The 22,978-nt window shown below is 41.8% G+C and overlaps 1 protein-coding gene across 1 annotated transcript in view; it reads right to left on the bottom strand.

The window, feature by feature from the left end:
- Window positions 1-22,978, bottom strand: part of LOC145392114 (putative neural-cadherin 2) — a 613,300-nt gene that overhangs the window by 447,569 nt on the left and 142,753 nt on the right. The window contains exon 4 of the mRNA XM_080266567.1: window positions 2,558-2,673. Coding sequence (XP_080122693.1) covers window positions 2,558-2,673 — 116 coding nt within the window. The remainder of the gene's footprint in view (window positions 1-2,557; window positions 2,674-22,978) is intronic.

Below are 22,978 nucleotides of genomic sequence, written 5' to 3'. Positions count from 1 at the left end.
CCAACATGGTCTTTATTACTTCTGAAGCTTTTGACAGTGTGGCACCATTCCCTGCTATCCAAACTCCCTTGCTATGGCCTATTAGCTTTTTTTCACTGATTCCCTCGTATCTCAGAGACAAAAAGACATGAGTAAAAGTAGATGATGTATATTACACTTTCCACTCGATGAATGCTGGCGTGCCACAAGGATCAGTTCTGGCTCCAACCCTATTTCTAATTCATATTAATGATCCCTTATCTGAGTTCCGAAGAAAGGAAATTCCACTGACCCCTATGATTACAGATCAATAGCAATCACATCTTCTCTTGGTAAAGTATTTGAGACTGTAATTAGTAAAACACTGTTGAACATCTTGAATCAAACAATTTGTGACAGACAGTATGCTTTTTGCCACGAAAGATCAACTGCAGATATCCTCAGTATGCTGACTCATAGTATTCATCAGCCAACTGACCAACATGGAGAAACCCATGACATAGCCTTTATTATTTCTAAAGATTCTGACTGTGACACCGTTCCCTGCTATCCAAACTCCCTTGCTATGGCCTATCAGGTTTTGTTCCACTGATTTCCTCATATCTCGGAGACAAAAAGACACGAGTAAAAGTAGATGACGTATACTCCACTTTTCACTCGATTAATGCCGGCATGCCACAAGGATCAGTTCTGGTTCCAACTCTACTCCTAATTCACATTAATGATCTCTTATCTGGCACCTGTATTTCCCATTCACTCATATGTAGATAACACTTCACAGTTCATTCACACTTCAACTCCCATTCTTAATATATCTAACTTATAACTCAGTGAGTTAGATGTGGATGAAAAGAATTATTAAAATGAAAGGGAGAAAAGTGGAAGAATACTTGTATGAAAAATTGGAAATGAAGTAAGGAGCAGATAAAAGGATTACTTTGGAAGGCTGGTGAGTGGAAATGATGCAGGCCGAACAGAAGAAAACATTGTTGGTTTGGGCAGTGCACAGAAAACCAGTGTGGTGCAATGATTTTTACACTGGCAAAAAATGAAGGACGCTGTGATGCCACTGAAGAACGGGAAGGCAACAGGTGTTGATAGAGTGTGTGTAGAAATAATTAAATGCATTTGAGAGAAGTGAATGGCGTTTATTCAGTAAGAAAAGCGGTGTCCATGAGTGGGAATCTGCCAAATGAGTATAAAGGGATTTAAACTGTACTCCAGTTCAAGAATATTCAACTGTTGCTGTGATCATAATGATGCCTGATTAATGAAAATGATGACAAGTGGTAGTGGTGGCATGCTACTAAGGGATGATGGAGACAGTAATGGGAGTGTTCGTGAGGCTCTCTGGAGAAATGATAATGACACTGGTAAGTTTATACACCCAATGAACTTCCTCATGGCTGACATTAAAATTTTTTCAGCTGATGTATTTTCTGCCATTGCTGGCCTCAATACTAGTAAGGCATATGGGCCTGATGGAGTCCCTCCTGTTGTTCTCAAGAACTGTGCTTCTGTGCTTACACCCTGCCTAGGCAAACTCTTTCGCCTTTGTCTATCAACTTGTACCTTTCCTTCTTGCTGGAAGTGTGCTCTCATTCAGCCAGACCCAAAGAAGGGTGACCATTCCCAACTCTACTATCGCCCAATTGCTTTAACATCCTGCATCTCAAAAGTTTTTGAGTCTATTCTTAATAGACTAATGGTTGTTTTTAATGCATCAAAGACTCAGTTTTTGCACCTATCAACCCGACAAAATCTTCCACAGGTATACCCACTAATGTTTAAATAATATTCAGCTTAATCCTGTATCATCCTTAAACATGCTTGGAGTTTCATTTAGGCTACTCAGGACTTATCTTGGAAAGATCATATTACACCTCTTGCAAAATCTGCTTCCAAGAGATTGGGTGTGCTAAGCTGACTCCATTCCTTCTTTACCTCTGCATAATTGTTGACTCTATACAGGGGTTTTATTCGTCCCTGCGTGGAGTACAACTCTCATGTGTGGGGAGGCTCCCCACATACAACTCTTCTCAATAGGGTGGAGTCAAAGGCTTTTCGTCTCATTAACTGACTCCCTTCAACCTCTGTCTCTTCGCCGCACCATTGCATCTTTATCTCTTTTTTATCGCTACTTCAACGGTCACTGCTCCTCTGAACTGTCTTCATGCATTCCTCCACCTCTACGACGGGTGCTAGCACCCGTCTAGCAGCAAACTCTCATCCCTTTTCTGTCCAACTCTCTAATGCAAGAGTTAACCGTTACTCCCAGTCCTTCATTTATGCAACAGGTCAATTTTGGAACTGTCTCCCTGTCTGTATTTCCTGCTTCCTATGATCTCCAGTCTTTCAAACGCAGTGTGTCCAGGCATCTCGAAATGATATGATCTTGAATTTGGCACTCTCTTGTATTTTGTTTTTCTCTTGGAAGGAACAGTTTTGCGGGCTCGTTGCCTTTGGTTCCTTCTTTCTCACATAAAAAAAATAATAATAAAATGGTATATAAATAAATAAACATTAACCATCTATATTTTCGTGGCAATCAACCACTCACTCTTTTCATCCAGCTCACCTGTTTCCTTCTCTCGTAGTCAAGGGGCCGGAGGAGGGACAGGGCTCCGGTGGTGGGGTGGAGGGAGAAAAGCCCCTCCAAGTTTCCTCCAGTGATGCGGTACCTCACTGCTAAACCTGAGGAAGTAAAGAAATGGAGGTTAATGAACAGATGGAGTGAGGTGTAGGAGGAGAGACACAGTGGGGCACAGGAAGAGAAAGGAGTAAGTCGATGAGAAGGGTTAGGAAGAAATAAGGAAAATGGAAGATGGAGAAAGAAGAATTGGGAGGTAGGTACAGAATGAGATTGAAGGAAACAGAGAGAGAGAGAGAGAGAGAGCACAGACTGTACGTTCTTTACCAGATGGTCCGAACATAAAACCAACAAAAGAATCCTTACCGTGTTGAAAAATGTTCAGTACAGTCAGGAAGACAAAGAAAAAAATGGCATGGCACAAGACTCCCCCTAACCTTCCACACAATCTCGTAATGAACTGCACAGACAAAAGCAAATGGGGAAAACATGCACACAACAAAATCCTACTTAGCCTTAGAACACTCTAAAAGGGTTTGGTGATCATGAAGGCGGGGAATAAATTAAGTCGGCTGGTAGAAAACCCAAGGACTCAAAGAGAAAGAAATTCCCCGCCCCCCCCCCCCAGTGACTTGGAAGTTAACACCTTTTACTGTGTTCTTTGCAGCGAACATGGAAAGGCTGGGACACAACAGGGATTCAAAGTTGTGTGCATGTAGAAAAATAAAAGGAGGAGACAGGCAGTCAGTTTGAAAATCCCCCCCCCCTCCTTAACTCTCTCTCTCTCTCTCTCTCTCTCTCTCTCTCGGTAAGGCTAGTAAAGCAATTCCTCTTGACCACTTTGAAAACTATGCTGTAAATGAAGAAAACAAAGACAAGGATCAGGACAATGATCACAGTAGTGATGATGATGATGATGATGATAATAACAGACATATAATAACACTGCAGATCACTTAGGAGGAGGAGTTACGAATTTCTCCATGCCAGTTAGACTATGTATTGTGCAGTAATGTATGTGGCAAGTAGATAATATATTATGTTTTTCTACTTATCAGTAACACCTATCATTTACGGCAATTAATCCACTATTATTTGTAATGAAAAACTGCAACGGGACAATGACATTAAATAAATGTTACTAAAACTCACAGACCCCTAGAACCCACTATTAACCCCTCTCCTCCAGGTAACATCTATAAACATCACAATCAGGGTGCTATGTGACTGCTGGGTAGCGGCTATACACGTATGTGTTTTCCCGCCACCATTTGAACTGGTCGCCATTTCATCTCGTCACCAAAGGGTCAGGAGGGAGTCATTCCATAGCACACAGGTGAGAGTTAGTCTGTCCTGTGCTTTTGCTAGGTGTACAATGATGTCTTAAGGTTCCTATTTGCCTGATTCTGTACACGCCACCTGTAGCCAATTGCACCATCCACCCCTGCCAAGCCTCTTTCCAAGGATACTAGAAAAGGGCTCAGTGACAGTGCCAAAAGGCATGCCTTGGATGCAACAGTGTCTACTTTATCTAGTAGTGGAGAAGTTAGCACACTGAGAGCAAATCCATAGTTGGCACTGCGGGCAGACGCACGAACACCTCCTGCTTTCATGCCAAAAATTGGTCCTCTTCCTCACGTCATTACTCATCAATGCAATGACCTACAGACCTGGGGATACTTTCACTCACAAGAGGATAAGTTATTGGGGTTCTATCTACCTATCTATCTATTGCCAGACGCCTAAATCCCGTTCGGGGTGGCCACAAACAAATCGCCTCCACGTCACTCTGTCCCCCGCCATTTCACTGCCCCGCTTCCAACGCACACCCCCTTCTCTCATATACCTCTCCACCCCATCCCTTCATCTCATCCTCGGCCTCCCCCTCCCTCTTCCCCCCTCCACCTCACTCACATACACTCTCTTCGTCAGTCTTTCACCCTCCATCCTCTCCACATGGCCAAACCACCTCAGTGTATTCCTCCTAATGCTTCCTATCACATCCACATCCACACCACAATGCTCCTTTATATCCTCATTTGTCAGCCTGTCTCTCCATGTGACTCCACAGGCTCCTCTTAAAAAACTCATTTCCACTGCTCTCACTCTTGACTTTTGTCCTTCCAGCAACGTCCAAGCTTCACTTCCATATGTTAGAGTTGGTATCACAATACTGTCATGGAGTAACTTTTTCACTTCCATGCTCACTTCCCTGCTTCTTTATAAATTGTCTAAATCTAACAAAAATAGAACTGTACGTATGTCAACATCATTAGAAGGTTAATGGAACAAACCAATATTAACAGTGGCTCCTATGGTTCACTGTTAGCTTAAAATCGTTTGACATTCAATTGGAATCATGAGTTGCTAGAACTGTTAGAGAGCTAATAATAATGTCAAAAACTGGGAGGCTGACCATCCACTTCGAGATCCCAGGTTTAATAATAAGTCCACTTTATGTTTGGCTGTGATTAACCCGCGGAGAAATACACTGAGGTGGTTTGGACATGTGGAGAGAATGGAGAATGAAAGACTGACTAGAAGGGTGTATGTAGGTGAGGTGGAGGGAGGGAGAGGGAGGGGTAGACCGAGGATGAGGTGGAGGGATGGAGTTGAGAGGTATATGAGGGAGGGGGGGGTGAGTTGGGGGGAGGGTAGTCAAATGGTGGGTGACAGAGTGACTTGGAGGCGTTTTGTCTGCGGCCACCCTTTGCGGGATTAGGCGTCGGGCTATAGATAGATAGATAGATAGATCCCGTCAACGTTCTTTAACGTCCACACGTTTTGTCACTGCCAATCCCGTCGACGTCCATAAACGCGAAAAAATTGCAAGGTCCCTAATTTGCACAATTTTCAATTTTCGTGAGTCATTTTTGGTACGTATACACGTGACATCTTCCTCAACAAGATGCCAGGCAGGGACAATGCCTTACCCAGCATGACCTCCTCCCCCCCCCCTGCATGCCATTGTCTCAGCAATTCACCTGTTATCAGTGACCTGGCCAGTATAGCCATGTCATGCCACGGTACGAAATTCAGGGCCAGTGATTCCCCAATCAATGACAATGTGGAGGACAAACTTTACATAGCATTAGAGGAAGAAACAGTTAGAAATGATGATCAGGTAATGTGGAAAAAAAGGTCAGGTATTAGTAAGTGAAACAATGCTTATAATGCCTATATTACTGCTTAAAAACCAATATACTCTTGTACTACATATAAATTTGTACCAAGTAAACAAATAAATACCGTTTATAAGTGGTGTGAAATAGTTATCCTCCCATAGAACTCGTTTTCTTTGGTGCCAGCCTGATAGAAAACCCAGTAAGGTAAGGAGGTAATCCTACCTGTAATGAGTATTTTAAACCTCAGGTGAGTGATTTCTCTATGAATTTTCGATGTTTCTTACCAAAAGCGAAGGTTTGAGCAAAAAAAAAAAAAAATCCTAAAATGGTCGGGATTGGGGGGAGTCAGTGGTGGAAAAGTGGTCGGGATGGGGCGGATTAAATATACTTCTTTTATTTTCAATTAAAATATAATATACTGCAGGAGTGTGAAATATACAGCCCACAACACCCTCTTATATGCAGCTTGTGGTTCATTTGCTGCTCCAGTCGTACTTTGAACACCTAACACTAAGTACTGAGAGAATCCCTCAACTGAATAAAAGATTCTGCTATTTCCTACAATATAATACTTAGTACAAAAACACCAGTGAAAGAAAAAGTCGACTAAAGATAGTTTTAATGATTCGTTGGAACAGTATACCTGCTATTGTTTGAGTTTCAAGACGGACCGACATTGTCAGCATACTCACCAAATGTGAAAGCTCAAATGCGGCAGGCTCTAGCTTGGCCAGCCATTCGAGTATTTGTCCTCTTTTGTCGCACATGGACGTTGGAACATTGCAAATTTCCAAAACAGGAGTGGCTGGTGTTTTTATTTCTGAGCCCGTAATCATGTTGTCAAAGATATGAACAGTTAATGAAGTGTTCTAAGTGGTACAAGAAAAGTGGACAACTTGTACTTTTTTGTTGAAAGTAGTGGAAAACCAGCATGTTTGATCTGTAAACAACAAGTAGCTGTGGCCAAAGAATACATGATTTAACTGTATTATAAAACTAACCATGCATCATAGTACAATAAATACAGTGGAAAGTTGCGTAATAACAAAGTTAAGGAGTTGGAGCAGTCGCTGAAAAAGCAGCAGTCATCATTTATGAGTGTTCATGAAGTCAGTGATGCTGCAGTTAAAGCAAGTTACAAGACTGCCTGTGAAACAACTGTCGTGGAAGCCATTGCCATTTTCAGGTAATATTATAAACAAAGGTATGTCAATGGCTTTACAACATATTTACTCAGAAAAATGTCCAGCATTTGCAAATATAACTTCTCTAGAAGTACAGGTGCAGAAAAAAATAATGAATTTTCACAGAGCATTTGCTATCAACTCAAAGACAAAGTTAAGTCCTCCACTGCATTTTCAATTGCAAATGATGAAAGTACCAATGAGTGTGATGCAGCTTAACTTGCACTTTTTATTCATGGTGCGGATGAAAATATGCAAGTAACAGACGAATCTAGGGAACTGGTGCCAATACAAGGAAAAACAATTGATGAAAACATCTTTATGAGTCTGGTAGAGAACTGGATAAAACAGGTGTTGACTGGGCACAAACTGTAAATCTGGCTACAGGTGACTCACTGCAATGATGGATAGAAATGCTGGTGTAACAACAAAATTAAAGGAAAAAATACCAGGAGTTAACCCAAATCGCCAGTTTTCAACTGTGCATTGCATTATACATTGTGAAGTGTTGTGCAGTAATGCATGAAAGGTGGCTAATGTCATGGATGTTGATGTAAAGAGTGAACTTCATATGCACGTGAGGTCTGAACCACAGACAATGCAAGTGCCTATTGGAGGAAAATAAAAGCACATGTGGACTGGAATATCACACTGATGTTCGCTGGTTAAGTCGGGAAGGTATACTGAAGTGATTTTGTGAACTGTGAGGTGAAATACAGATGCTTATTGAACAAATGGGAATTGATGTGACTGAACTGAAAGAAAATAAGTGGGTTCGAGATCTGTCTTTCATGATGGATAGTACACAATGTTTAAAATGACCTAAATAGCAGTGGTGGGCAGCGCTAGCAAAGAAGGACCCTGCGCAAGCGCAAAGCGCAATCCACAGTTCACTACCTTGCGCAACAATGCGCAATCTGACAAATATTTAGCTTGCGCAATGTCGCAATGCAAGTGCAAACGATTTCCATATATTTTTGGGAATTACCGAAAATATTGAGATATTTAAATAAAACAGCATACTTACTTTTATTTTTTATTATTATTTTCTATTATTTGTAATTTGTACAAGTGCGCAATCTAATATTTAGCTTGTGCAATGTCGCAAAGCGCCAGCGCAAATCATTTGCATATATTTGTGGGAATTACTGTAAAATATATATTGGTATAATTAAATAACTTACTAAAGTAGCAACCTGCCCACCATCCGCGGTGACTGAGGTACAGTAGGTCATTGTTTGGGAAAAACAACCTATATTTACCAAGGCATTGGCAAAGATCACGTGATTACTGTATCATCAACTCTCTCCCTCTCTCCGACAGAGGAGGGAGGGAATGGAGAATAAGAGAGAGCGGAGGGAAGGAATGGAGAATAAGAGAGAGAGAAGAGGGACGAAGTTTATGCCTTATCTCCTCACTCAAAGGGACGCTCCTTTGCCATTCCCGCGTATTTATTCTCTCTCTCTCTCTCTCTCTCTCTCTCTCTCTCTCTCAGAATAATACTCTTTATCTCTCTCTCTCTCAGAATAATACTCTTTATCTCTCTCTGTCTCTTGTCTTGACAAGACAATTTATTTAATAATTCAATATAGATATACAATAGCATATGTAATTCGTTACAAAAAATAAAGAATCATGAAACATATTTATTTTCTCTCTCTCTCTCTCTCTCTCTCTCTCTCTCTCTCTCAGAATAATGCTCTGTATCTCTCTCTCTCTCTCTCTTGGTATTTATTCTCTCTCTCTCTCTCTCTCTCTCTCTCTCTCTCTCTCTCTCAGAATAATGCTCTTTATCTCTCTCTGTCTCTTGTCTTGTCAAGACAGTTTACTTGATAATTCAATATAGATATACAATAGCATATGTAATTCGTTACAAAAAAAAAAAAAACATGAAAACTATTTAAATCAAATATCCACAGCCTAATAAATTATTAGGCTGTGGATATTTGATTTAAATAATATGTTTTAATGGTTTTTGTAAGGAATTGCATATGCTAATCTTAATAAATAATATATATTTATTATCATTTACTGATAATAATTTAAAAATATTAAAAATACATTATCTGTTGAAGCATATTAATGCTACTACCCCCTTCCCTCCCGCCTCCCCCCACCAAGCACCAACCCACCCTCGCGACCCGCCCCAGCCTCCCCCATCCCTTGGCCAGCCATGCGGGAAGCTCCCACCACGTGTCCCCTGGAAGACCACGTGCCCCTTGGATTGCGCAGTGCGCAATCTACAGGGCAGGTGCGCAAGGCAGGTGCGCAAGCGCAAATTTAGTTGTGCAGGCGCAACTAAGTTTGCTCTTGCGCACCGGCCTTTTCATGTGCGCAAGCGCAAAATTGCGCATGGTCACATGCGGTGCGCAATGCGCAAACTATATCACCAGAGCACAAGGATGTGCAATTGCGCTTTGCGCAAGTGTTTGCGCACCTGCCCAGCACTGCTAAATAGAAACATGCAAAGATGAAAGAGTGACAGTTTTATGACTGCATTGGAACCTTTGAGACAAAAATCCAGCTTTTTGTAAGGTATCTAGCAGAGAGTAAGCTTTCACATTTTCCGACCTTGAAATCCCTGCAAGGCATATCTGAGTCTCATGCTGATATCAGCAGAGAAAAGTGCTGCAGTATGATTTCCAACTAGTGGTTTCAAGGAAGGATTTCCTGACATCAGAAACCTTGACAGGGATTTCTCATTTTTCGGGACCGATTATCTGTCAGTGTAAATGAAGAGTCAGAACATCTTCAGTTAGGATTAATTGAGCTCCAGAGTGAAACTGTGTTGAGGAACAAGTTTTTAAGTGTCGATGTTGGCACATTTTATCAGTATGTTGGGTCAAATTTTCTCAGGATTAAGTGTTTGGCTGCTAGAATTATGTCAATATTTAGAAGTGTACTCGCATATACTGTATCTGCGAACAACTCTTTTCCATGATGAACTTGAACAAGTCTTGGCTTCAGTCTCAACTTACTGATACACACATCAGTTCAATACTGGACTGCTGCAACTCAGCCGTTACTGCCAAATTATCTTGCACTGAGCTATAGCAAAAAGTGCCATGCAATAGGTAGTAGCAATAGCAGGCAATACAACTGTTCAAAGTACGTATAATACACAACGGGTGAGGGATGATTAATTCCACATTTCATATTTTATCGTATGATATACTGCTTACCTAAGAGGTGACTATGATGTGCTTATTACGTTCCTTGACCCGAATGCAGTGCACCCATTATAAAACTGGCTCACCATAGCAAATGAGTTTGACACCCCTGCTATAGGGTAATGTATCAACATTGTACTCTTGACCTCTTTGATCCACAGTATAGACTTGTATTTTATTTCAGCTATCTCCGGGTTATTTAATGTTGTTAAGAGAGCTTGTTTACAGAAGAGGCTTATAGTTCAGTTTAACCCTTTTCACCCATTCAGTACAAAAATGTACAAATCAGTTCTTTTCTTGCAACATCCACACAATAATGACTAAATTGACAAAGACCTGTAGTACTAATGGGCCCAGTGAAGAACCTCTAACCTCTCCAGTTCAAAAAGTCTTTCCTTAGTTAAATAACAGTGCATACTCCACATTGTCCACAAATGTTCATAAATAGATTGAATATAAGCAGACTGCTAAAATGTAAGAACGAAGGAAATGGCGCACAAACAAGAGAGATAAAAAGTACAGAATCAAGACCCCATTTAGAGTTTTATGCTCATTACTTCATTCCACTCTGTACTCACAAACGTTTGTAGGTGATGAAATGTAACAATGGATGTAGAAATCTGAATCCTCTCCCATCACATATGCTCTCTTGTTTCTTTACTTTTAACATCCCTTGTTTCTGCCCCCCCCCCTTTTTTTTTCATCCCGTACACCTTAATAATCATTTTAGAATATTTTGTGTGTGTTCTGATTCAGTGTTGTCCACATTTTTTTTGCCTACTGTACCCCTTGTTGGTAGGTGGGGACGCTCAACATCCACTCACTCGATGTAGTGCTGCTCTCAGGTGTCTGCCCTTTCCTCTCCTCCTTCCTTCTTTCCTTTCATCCTCTTCTTTCTTTTTTTCATTCTTTCCTCATCCTTCTGCCTAAGGGTGACTTTACACTCCCTCATCTGTCTTACTTTCCATTATTCTTTCCTCTACCTTCTGTCTGTGGTTGACTCTACACTGAGTGACAAGCCAAATGGTTTCCTGTATATCAGGAAACCATATACTATGCTGGGTGGTAACCATATAACCAAATTTGGCGCCTGGTGGTTTAGTAGGTAATTATGACGCTCCGATCGGATTAGGCCGGTGAAGGTTTATATCCAAGGGATGGTTGGGGTTTATTGCTTACGTAATGCCACTCAGGGATGAGTGAGACTGGTCCCTCTTATCTTAAATGTCAGGACCAATGTGCCTAGCCTCGGGCTCCTACGCTCCTCAAGGGGCAACGTAGAATTGGATGATAGATGGATGGATGTACTCCTTGTTACCTTCTTCTGCCATTAAGTACCCCCATTACTGATTTAACACAGTATTTGAAAGGACATGGCAAATTATATTAAAAGTTCGCATAATCTGAGTGCTGGGCAATAAATGATTTTTCAGTGTACTAGAGGAAAAAGACTAATGAAGAAACATAAAAATGCTAGAAAATTACTTACAATCAATGTGAAATGTGGGACTGATGTTCACTGACGATTTTTGCCATACTTGGCGGTAGAGTCGAGACTACTGCAGTGATCAAGCTTTGTTCTTGGTTTAAAATTAGTTTGTTTCTCAGTTTTGACTTGACAATACTCATTGCAGAGAAAGATGCTTCATGAAGGTAAGTACGAAGGGTGATCAGAAAGTAATGACAGTTCGTGCTATAACATGAAAACCTTGAATGATGGGAGGTAGGGGAGCAAGGAGAGTGCAGAGTTGCCTGTCCTTACGAGTTTGAACTTGTCGCCGTAAGCCTGACTTTTCATGTTTTATTGTTGTGAGTGAATGCTTCACTCTTGTTTTTGCTCTCTGGCCAGAAACATGGATTACTCGAAAGAAGGCTGCAGGTTCTACATTTTTACGAGGTGGAAACTGGGAAAGAAAGCAACAGAGATTCGAGGGGAATTATTACAAGTTTATCCAGACACTACTCCTTCCCTGGAAACTGTTTCCCGCTGGATTCGTGCTTTCACAGCAGGAAAAACTGAATTGAAAGATGAACAATGCTCTGGACGCCCCCGGACATCCGTGACCAAAGCAACAACTGTCCGTGCACGGTCCATCATTGACGAGGATCCAACTGTAACTCTTAGGTTCTTAGCCTTGGAGCTTGATATCAGTTATGGGAGTGCATATGACATCGTGCATGAACAATTACACCTGAGGAAGAAGTGTTGTCGATGGATACCCCATTTGTCGACTGATGAGCAAAAGGCTGAACGGGTGAGGATTTGTCGTGTCTGGCTTGCTGAATTTGAACCAAATGGTCCAAAACGGTTCTCAGATGTTGCTACTGGAGATGAGTGTTGGATTTCATTCTTCACAACCCGTGACAAGCAGTCAAACATGGTGTGGTTGGGCGATGAAGACCCTCGACCTCAGATTTTGAAGGAAGGATTTCGCAGCCAGAAGCGCCTTTTCACCATCTTTTTCAATTCTCAAGGACCAATATGCGTGGATGTGATGCCTGAAAAGTCCACTATCACAGCCCAATACTACAAAGACCAGGTCCTTCCACAAGTCTTGGAACACAAGGCCAACACCGCACCAACCCGCCGTCGGTCTCGCCTTTTGCTGCACCACGACAATGCTGCACCCCACAAAGCTCGCCTCACTATGCAGTACCTGGAACAACAAGGTATAACTCTGCTCCCCCACCCACCCTACTCCCCTGACCTGGCTCCCTGTGACTTTTGGTTGTTTCCAAAAATTAAATCTGCCATCGCTGGGAAGCAATTTCATCGCATCCAAGACTTGGCACGGACCGTCAATTCAGAACTCCGAAGTATACCGTCTTCAGAGTACCACGCTTGCTTCATGAAGTGGAGAAAGAGAATGGAACGCTGCATAGAGGTTGGAGGGGAGTGCTTTGAAGGAATGTGAGTCATTGTTTGATAGTTCTTCATGCTAATAAAAGTTTATGGACTCGCTGTCATTTCTTTCTGATCACCCCTCGTAGACCCAAAGGGCAGGTTTTCCAAAGCCTTCTTTCCTAGTTGAGGTTGCTCCTTCTTTACACAGCTCGGAAACCGTGTGAGGGTTGAGCTTTCAAATACCAATTTGAGGCCACGGTCTGAACACACCTCTAACAGTGCTCCCAGAAGGTAGATAGGGAGCTTCTTCATATTATTTTCAGATACGAGGAATGGATTTCTGACCCAATCCAGCTGTTCAGACCTCTCATATGTGTCATGAGAGTAAGATTTAAAAGCAAAGATAAGGTTGGTAAAATGGTCCACAACAAATGGTTTCACAGTCTCTATCTCATTATTGTTACTGGAAAAATTGGCATCTGACAGAGGAAAACACGTATATTAAATTTCCCCCTGAACATATTTCCCTACACAAATCTATTTTCTTTTGAAAATCACCAACTTTATCAAATAAGTTGAGAATGTTTGTATCATTGCCCTGCAGAGACAAATTTACATCATTTAGTTTGCTAAATACTAATGTAAGATATGCCAGGTCTGCAAGCCACGTAGTGTTTTCAAAATATGAGACAAAAGGAGACCCATGTTCCAATAAACAGCATCCTACCTCATCTAGCAACTTAAACAGCTTGGCAAACACCCTACCTCTCGACAGCCAGCACACCTCTGTGTGGAGACATGGCTCTATGTGCTCCGACTCTATACTTCTGCACAGTTTTTGAAACAAGTGGGCATTAAATGGCCTTGACTTTACAAAGTTGATTATTTTGATGTCATCATTCAATATCCCATGCAACTCTGAACTCATTTTTATATGTTAATGATTCTTTATGAATGATGCAATAGCTCCACTCCATATCAGGATTTTCCTTCTTAATCCATGCAACAAGTCTTCATTTTCCCGGTCATGGACGTATCAGCATATGTACACAGGGTAATGCAAGATTTCCAACTAAGTCCTTGTTCAGAGAAGAACTGGTTAATAGCATTGATAATGGCTTCCCCAGTTGTGTGTTCTATTTTTTTGAAAAAAAAAAAAGTATTTGTTCATTTGTATAATCTCCCTCAATGTATATCACAAATGAGACAAGTTGCGCCTGCCCACTATGTCAGTCGACTCGTCAAGCTGAAGTGAAAAAGACTGGCTTGTTTTCGGCTTATTCACAACTTGATCAATAATAGCTGTCCTCATTTCATTTACCCTTCCAGAAGCAGTTTGGTGTGACAAAGGAACAGCCTTTAGTTGGGCAGCTACCTTTTAATCTATCAGTTTTTCAGCCACCACAACTGCAGCAGGCAATATCAGTTCTTCAGCTATAATAAGTTGATTTTTAGCTTTAGCAATTCATAAAGATACAGATAAAGATGCTTCCAGAGCTTTGCTTTATGTTGTAGGGGCTTTGTTAATTGTTGTAAGGGAACACTTAAAATCAGAATATTTTCTTTTAAAAATACTCCACCGGTTTGCCAACATGGCACTGATGTTTTGTGTTAAAGTGATGTTGGAGGTGAGTTGGTTTCGTACTACTGTTGGCCAACCTCTCCCCACAAAAGATGCACAAAGCGTCCGGAGGAGAAGAATCCGTAGAAGTAAATCCAAAAAGCACATAATCTTACTTCTATTGCTGATATTTAGGTAGGCCCGTTTTCTTTTTCTTCACACTGCTTGATTTCCTTCACTTGCATTGCAGATGCGCTGCTACAGCTATCACGTCTTAACCCTCTATCCATATTTCTTGCTGTTAAAGAAATAACTCTCTGTAAGCTTACATGTGAATATGAGAGAGATGTTCACACTTTCACTCGTAAAATGAAACTGTGCAAGTGATTCAAGCGAGTAGTTCAGCATTGTTCCCGTACGTGTCATGTCCCGTTTCCCCTCCCTCCCTCCTACTCCCATCTCCCCTCGACATCTTTCTCGATCATTTTAATTATTACTCTGTTTTCTTGTCATTTACTTAAATTTGAAACTGTGTAAGTGTTGTGGTTATTCAATTATTCTATATTCTTAATCACCCATTCACACATACACATGCTTAGTAAAGTTACTGATCCAAGATGCCATATGACCAATACCTTCTGTAATACAGTTAGAAAAAGAAAAAAATTATCTTCTCACATACCCCCTTGAAAATGCCACATACCTCAAGGGGTACACATACTCCCACTTTGGACAACACCATTCTAGTTTATATTTTTATGGTAGCTACCTACCAAACCACATTATAAACTACTATAGTCATGGGGCGTGACTCTGAGGTTGTTATTATCGTGCCCTGGCAACCTATTACTCAAAAGTGCGTCCGATTTGGTGTTTAATATGAGACGCATGTGCTTCGTGTATACTATGTCCATGTACAATAATATTCGTGTATAATATAATCGTGCATAATAATATGATTCGTGTGTAATATGATACGAAATCGGACGCACTTTTGAATGGTAGGTTGCCAGGGTACGATAATGACCTCAGAGTCGTGCGCCGCGACTATAGCACATAAACCCGCCTCTGGTAGCACGACTACACCCCCTATGTGCCAACCCCCACCTACCTTTTCCCCTTATGTTCCTAAACTGGCAGATTTCCTCCCTTAGACCTATTATCTCCCATGGACCTATTATCATTGGTGGTCCTCTTTTCCTACAAGGATCTATTTCACCCATAGAATCATTATTTTCCAATGATCTAGTGAGTCATTGGACATAATTTTCCCCATGCACTTATTTTTCCCCATGAACCTATTTTTCTCCATGAACCCTGTAATGCTGGGTGTTTTAAGGGCCAGCTTCCCGTCCCGTAAACGTCTAGTGTGTAACAAGGTTCTCTTTCTAGACTGGAGCTTAGACAAATAGGAGTGAGGTACGACACAAAAACTCAAGGCAACAACCTTACATGTGTATTACCAAGTTGGACAGGGGAACGAGTAGATATCACTGATACAGATACACTGGACAATTATAACTCTTATGTCTAGACATGGGTTATCAGTATCGCACAGGATACTGTTCGGATCAAAATGAATACCACTTGCTGCAGAGTATTATTAGTTATAGGAAGTCTGGGTTTTATATATTTGTGGAGTCGCTGATATAGTTCCTTGTTGGTAAGTGTTTCTTTGGCACTGGGGTCTGGACACAGTTTTAGTATTAGGAGGTATTATCTGGTGGTAGTGTATTCACTATGACAGACCCGTCTCTCACTGGGTGCCCGTATTCACAGTTACACTGTCACTGTTACTCTCTCCACCACTTTGGTATTATCACTGACTTCCATTAGATGGTTAGTTCACTGCTCTGCCTCTATGTTACTTGTAGTGGAGTTTTGTAGATTAGTTATATATATATTACACTCGTGGACGAGCGGTTGTTATACGTGAGTAGCTTTGTAAGTAGATAATCTTGGTTCCCTTTTGTCATGCAATGACAGGAGAGGTAAAAAATAGTATGGGACTATTTTTATTTGTCTTGGAAATATTAACAAAGTCTCTCACACAGAGTGAAGTATAAAGTCCCGCGAGCTACCTCCCAGTCTTGCTCTCTCTCTCTCTCTCTCTCTCTCTCTCTCTTCCCTCTCGCCCATGTTGCTAGGCTCGTTCTCCCTACTACCTGCCGGTTCTATAGCTAGCCTCCTTCTGAGCTCTGCTTCCTAAATTCTGGTGTAGCAGGGTTCGTGTCACGTGTGTTACACTGTTGTTGAAATGTTCTAGAAGCCTGTGTGTGAGTATGTGTGTATGTGTGTGTATGGTCACTAGGCGCTGTTGTGTGCCTATAAAGCATTCTTTGAGTTAGAGTGTGTAAGCATGTTTAGCATTGCTCGATTCTCACAGACACAATACCTTCTCATCATCTGACTTGCTGCTTCTATCTGTCTGTCTATCTATCTATTTATCTATCTATCTATTATGATTTGTAATTATAATATGGAGTCCTGACATTGCTCGGCCACGCTGCTGAAGGTCCTCCGACAGCAATCATCATTGACATATGCAAATCTATTAGTACATAATATTGATTATAATATTGTATACATATAATATTCATGTTAATATTGTACTGATCCAGTAATATTACATTTTAAACAAGTTGTATACATAATTGAACAAATGCAATGGTTGTTGTATGACATTTTGTAAGATCTGTAAGTACAGTATAACAGACATACGCATATAACTGTACAATGGTAATACTGCTAGGTTATTACATTACATATTGAGTTAGCCCTTTAGTAATGTCTAATATTTCACCTAACTTGTATGATGATTCTGGTAATACAGAATTGTGGTAAAATTGTATGATTTTATATAATATTGTAGTAACATTGTGGTAATACATAATTGTACCATTGTGAATTGTTACATAATTGTACTGTAATTGTTACACTGTAGTAACATTGTAGTAATACATAATTGTAACATTTTATGAATTGTTACATAATATTGTGGTAATGCATAATTGTGTTGGCCTTATAATTGTAGTTACATTTTGTTAATGCAATTGTTACATAATATTGTGGTAATGCATAATTGTGTTGGCCTTATAATTGTAGTTACATTTTGTTAATGCAATTGTTACATAATTGTGTTGGCCTTATAATTGTAGTTACATTTTGTTAATGCAACTGTTACATAATTGTGTTGGCCTTATAATTGTAGTTAAAGTTACATAAAAGTTACATCTTGTTAATGCAACTGTTACATAATTGTTACATATTGTTTGTAGTTACATAATTGTAATAATTACAGTCCTGACATTGAATCTGGTCATGCTGCGGTCGATGATAGTGATGATGTGACATGCCACTGGCTCGTGGAGACAATTTGCTTTTTATTTCTCGTATAGAAGGAGTTTACGTGATGATGTGCCATGCCACTTGCTTGTGGAGACAACAATTTGCTTTTTGTTTCACTTATAGAAGGAGTTTATGTGGTATTTTGGCATTTGTAGTAACACTTACGCTTATTTTCATTTGTTTGTTATGTGATCTTACTTTTTTTTTTTATTGATTTTCTATAGTTTGTTTTTCTTCGTTTGTCTGCGCTTTTTCGGTGTTGTTTGAGGTTGCATAATTATTGGCCAATTCCCTTGGGACCCTTTTTTTAAGGTTTAGTTTATATTGCACAGATATTACTGAAAATGATATTATATAGCCCCATATTTTGTTATTCTATAAAATATATATATATATATATATATATATATATATATATATATATATACACACACACTACATACAGTATTAACTCTATACACTAACTTGTTGCTCACTTGTACCTATCGTGGGCAATATATGTGTCAGCCTTGTGTGGAAATCTTTGTCTTCACGATTGTGTGGAAGATGTTCATTCTTGCTAACGTCATTTGTGTTGGCCATTTTTTTTTTTTCTGGTTTTCCTTGTAACTTAATTTATCTTTTTCCACTAGGTAGCTTTAATTAATAAATGTTTAACCCACCCTGTCCCGGAGACGTGAATTCACGTCCTCACATGATGTGCACTCATATCCCGGAGACGTAAATTAACGTGGCAACATTGCAAGGACATTGCAAGGTCCCTAATTTGCACAATTTTCAATTTTCACGAGTGATTTTTGGCACGTATACACGGGACACCTTCCTCTACAAGATGCCAGGCAGGGACAAAGTCTTACCCAGCATGACCTCCTCCCCCCCCCTGCATGCCCTTTTCTCAGCAATTCACCTGGCCAGTAAAGCCATGTCATGCCACGGTACGAAATTCAGGGCCAGAGTGATTCCCCAATCGATGACAATGTGGAGGACAAACATTAGAGGAAGAAACAGTCAGAAATGATGATCAGGTAATGCGGCAAAAAAATGTCAGGAATGGTGATGAGTTAGTGAGTGAAACAATGCTTATAATGCCTATATTACCGTTTGAAAACCAATATACTCATACTACATATAAATTCCTACCAAATAAATAAATAAATACCGTTTGATTGGTGTAGAATAGTTATCCTCCCATAGAACTCGTTTTCTTTGCAGCCAGCCTGATAGAAAACCTTGCAAGGTAAGGAGGTACTCCTACCTGGATCAAGTATTTTAAACCTCAGGTGAGTGATTTCTCTATGAATTTTTGATGTTTCTCACCAAAAGCGGATGTTTGAGCCAAAAAAAAAAAAAAGGTCCAAAAATGTCGGGACTGGGGCGTACCACTGCCCAGAAAACGTCGGGATGGGGCGGGTTAATACAGTTCTTTTAAACGCTCACTGAGTAACTGTGATGGTATATTTTCTTTATTACTTTGTGGATGTAATAATGTATAGCTGTATGTATGAAACACATAATTTATGTAGGTATAAATGGTAACACTCGTTGGTAGTAAATAACTGTTATAATATGTGAATGAATGTATACAGTGTAGAATATTTATTGTTGGTGCAAGTATTTAATGATTGAATTATGATGATAATTAAAGTAGTTATATGAATTTAAGTTGTAATTATGTAGCACGTTTTATATGTTTGTGCAAAATGTGTTGTCTATCACTGTGTATCGTATAAATGAAGTAACTATGTAACTCACTAATTTTTACCCTGGTGGGCATGGTGTGAGTGGTGTTGCATGTGGTGATAGCGTTGTTCTTCACGGGTTGATTGACGTGTTGTCGTCTCAGCAAACACGCATGATGACGTCGACTTCCCACACTGGTAGCTGTGGTGAGTGAATAAGTAGCGATGAGTAACTTCAGTGAAGATGAGTAAGATGACTTGTGAATATGGACTTGGTATTTGCTTCGTCATCTTGACCTCTTCACTCCTGCGTCAGCGGTGGAGGTTGGGTGGAGGTAGCAGAGAGAGGAGGGTGAGGTCTGGTGGTTGTGAGTTGTGAGTCGTGTCTCATTCTTCGTTTGTTTGTTTTGTTTTTCTTTCTCGAGGTATGCTCAGTCCTTGTCTCTTGTGATTTACTCGCTGTGGGATGAAGACTGCCGCTACTTGTTGATGCGTGTAGAAGATTATACAGATGACTCGGAGAGTTGTTACTTGTAGTTGATTGTAGATGGTTGTAGTTCGTTGGTTTGTCGTAAAAATTGCAAGATTGTTTGTATCACTACATTGTTAAACTGCTGGCAAGACGTCCTGTGACCTCTTCACCTCAAAATCAGCGTGATGATCGGGGAGACAGAGGGGGCTGGTTGGAGAGAATACTGTCAGGAGCTGGTTGTGAGTTCTTCGTTGTTGTTGTTTTTTTTTTTTCACTCTTGATAATGGAGAATCAATTGTACACTCATGGGCTTGTATTTTGTAGGAATTCCCTGTTGATTCATAGATGAGGTTTGTACGTTCGCTGCCGCCATATCTCACAACAACTCTCTAACTTCTTGTAGTGGAGTTTTGTAGCTTAGTTATATATATATATTAGACTGGTGGACGAGCGGTTGTTATACGTGAGTAGCTTTGTAAGTAGATAATCTTGGTTCCCTTTTGTCATGCAATGACAGGAGAGGTAAAGAATAGTATGGGACTATTTTTATTTGTCTTGGAAATATTAACAAAGTCTCTCACACAGAGTGAAGTATAAAGTCCCGCGAGCTACCTCCCAGTCTCGCTCTCTCTCTCTCTCTCTCTTCCCTCTCGCCCATGTTGCTAGGCTCGTTCTCCCTACTACCTGCCGGTTCTATAGCTAGCCTCCTTCTGAGCTCTGCTTCCTAAATTCTGGTGTAGCAGGGTTCGTGTCACGTGTATTACACTGTTGTTGGAATGTTCTAGAAGCCTGTGTGTGAGTATGTGTGTATGTGTGTGTATGGTCACTAGGCGCTGTTGTGTGCCTATAAAGCATTCCTTGAGTTAAAGTGTGTAAGCGTGTTTAGCATTGCTCGATTCTCGCAGACACAATACCTTCTCATCATCTGACTTGTTGTTTCTATCTGTCTGTCTATCTATTTATCTATCTATCTATTATGATTTGTAATTATAATATGGAGTCCTGACACAGACACTGTACTATAACTGTCACTCCTTTCGGATCCGGGTGTCGTGGCTGTCAGGTAAAAGGGCGGCGGGCGTGTCACAGCCTTACTACTGACGGGGCTGGGTTCTGCCGGGGGCCTCTACATCCAGAGACCATGGGATCACGTGCATGGGCGTCCTCTCTCGTCCGGGGCTGTGGGTGGCAAAGGGCCCCGCGCTCTCGGGGCTGGGGGCAGGAGTATGGCCCTAAGGGGTGGGGCCGAATAACTGCCTGAACCTTTCGCTCGGGCGCCTGACGGAGGACAGAGATCTCCAGCGTCGGGTGGTGGGGAGTTCCTGCCCGGGGCTGTTTGGGGTTCCCGATGGCTGCAGTCCCTGGTGTTTGGCAGCACTACCAGGAACAGGTTGCGGCACCGGCCTGCGTCAAGATTCGTCAGGTGGGCTCTCTCCAGAGCCGGTTGCAAGGAGCAGAGGACGGGGGAGACCACAGGGCCTCTCCAGTACTCTTCTAGGCTCGGGACTCCCTCTGGGTCGTGGACCAGAGAACAAGCGTCAGCTTCCAACGGAGGAGCGGCTACAGGCCGTCTCCTGCTGTAGGGCCCGGCTACTGGCTGTGGCCTTCTATGGTCACAACTACTGGCCGTCGCCAAGGCCCGGCTACTGGCTGTGGCCTTCTATAGGCACAACTACTGGCCGTCGCCAAGGCCCGGCTACTGGCTGTGGCCTGGGGGAGGGAGCAGCTACCAGCAGACCCAAGGGCACCTTCGGAGCGGCTACAGGCTGTCTCTTGATTCGCTTCAGAGCGGCGACAGGCCTTCTCCTTCAGGATGGTTGAGCGGCTACAGGCCGTCTTGAGAAGGGCCATCTCCTTCAGCAGGGTTGAGCAGCTACAGGCCGTCTTGAGAAGGGCACCTTCGGAGCGGCTACAGGCCGTCTCCTGACGAAGGCGGGAACTGCTACAGGCCATCCCCTAATTTCCCTTAGAGTGGCTACAAGCCGTCTCCTTCAGGGCGGTTGACTGGCTACAGGCCGTCTCGAGGAAGGCACCTTCAGAGCAGCTACAGGCCGTCTCCTGACAAAGGCGGGAGCTGCTACAGGCCGTCTCCTTATTTCCCTCAGAGCGACTACAGGCCATCTCCTTTAGGAGGGTTGAGTGGCTACAGGCCGTCTCGAGAAAGACACCTTCAGAGTGGCTACAGGCCGTCTCTTTTAGGAGGGTTGAGTGGCTACAGGCCATCTCGAGAAAGACACCTTCAGATACAGGCCATCTCCTGATGAAGGCAGGAGCGGCTACAGGCCATCTCCTTATTTCCCTCAGAGCGGCTTCAGGCCATGTCAGGGATATTGGCAGGAGCTGGAGAAACAGCTCCACCCCAAAGCTGGTTGGGGAAGGCTCGCCCGGAAGGTAGTCTGGTGTTCCTGCTATGGTGGCGGCGGGTGAATTCTGGGTCATAGGGGCGCGCGGCCCGGGCGGACTTATGTCGTTGTCGTCCAGAGTCCCGGCGCGCTGTCGTTGCTCCTCTATGGGCTCCTTGTGGGGGTGTCGGGTCGCCCCCTGTGGCACTATACTGCATTTTAAACCCATTTTTCCCCATGAACTTACCTTCCCCCTTTACCTACTGACCCCTTGGATCTGTTGTTTTGTTGTTACGGTAATAACAGTAATGACAATAATAATAATCATCATCATCATCCGGCCAGAATAACTCGAATTCTAGTGTACATCTTAAGAAAATCATAAGAATAAACAATAAAAATAAATATATCTAAAACAACAAAACTTCTAATTTTTCATCATTACCATGTTTATCCACAACACCCGCCGATGTGTTATGAGAAGCATGCCAGGTTATACAGTCTTGAATGAGTGTGCCCTAGCATATTTCATATTTCAAAATGGAGGTGAGATACCAGCACCCAAGTGTGTAACATGTGTAGTGTGACGCAACCCTCTGCGCGCGGGGTCTCTGTCCAATTTGTGGGCAGAGTTGGCTACAGGAAAAAAAAATCACATTCAGACTGGCAGACCAACGAACGAC

Source organism: Coenobita brevimanus, chromosome 21, assembly GCF_032717465.1.
Source record: "Coenobita brevimanus isolate Jiangsu-jjx chromosome 21, ASM3271746v2, whole genome shotgun sequence".
Classification (NCBI taxonomy): Eukaryota; Metazoa; Arthropoda; class Malacostraca; order Decapoda; family Coenobitidae; genus Coenobita; species Coenobita brevimanus.
The sequence above is the reverse complement of the archived record's forward strand: the minus strand, read 5'-3'. Positions and strand labels throughout refer to the sequence as shown.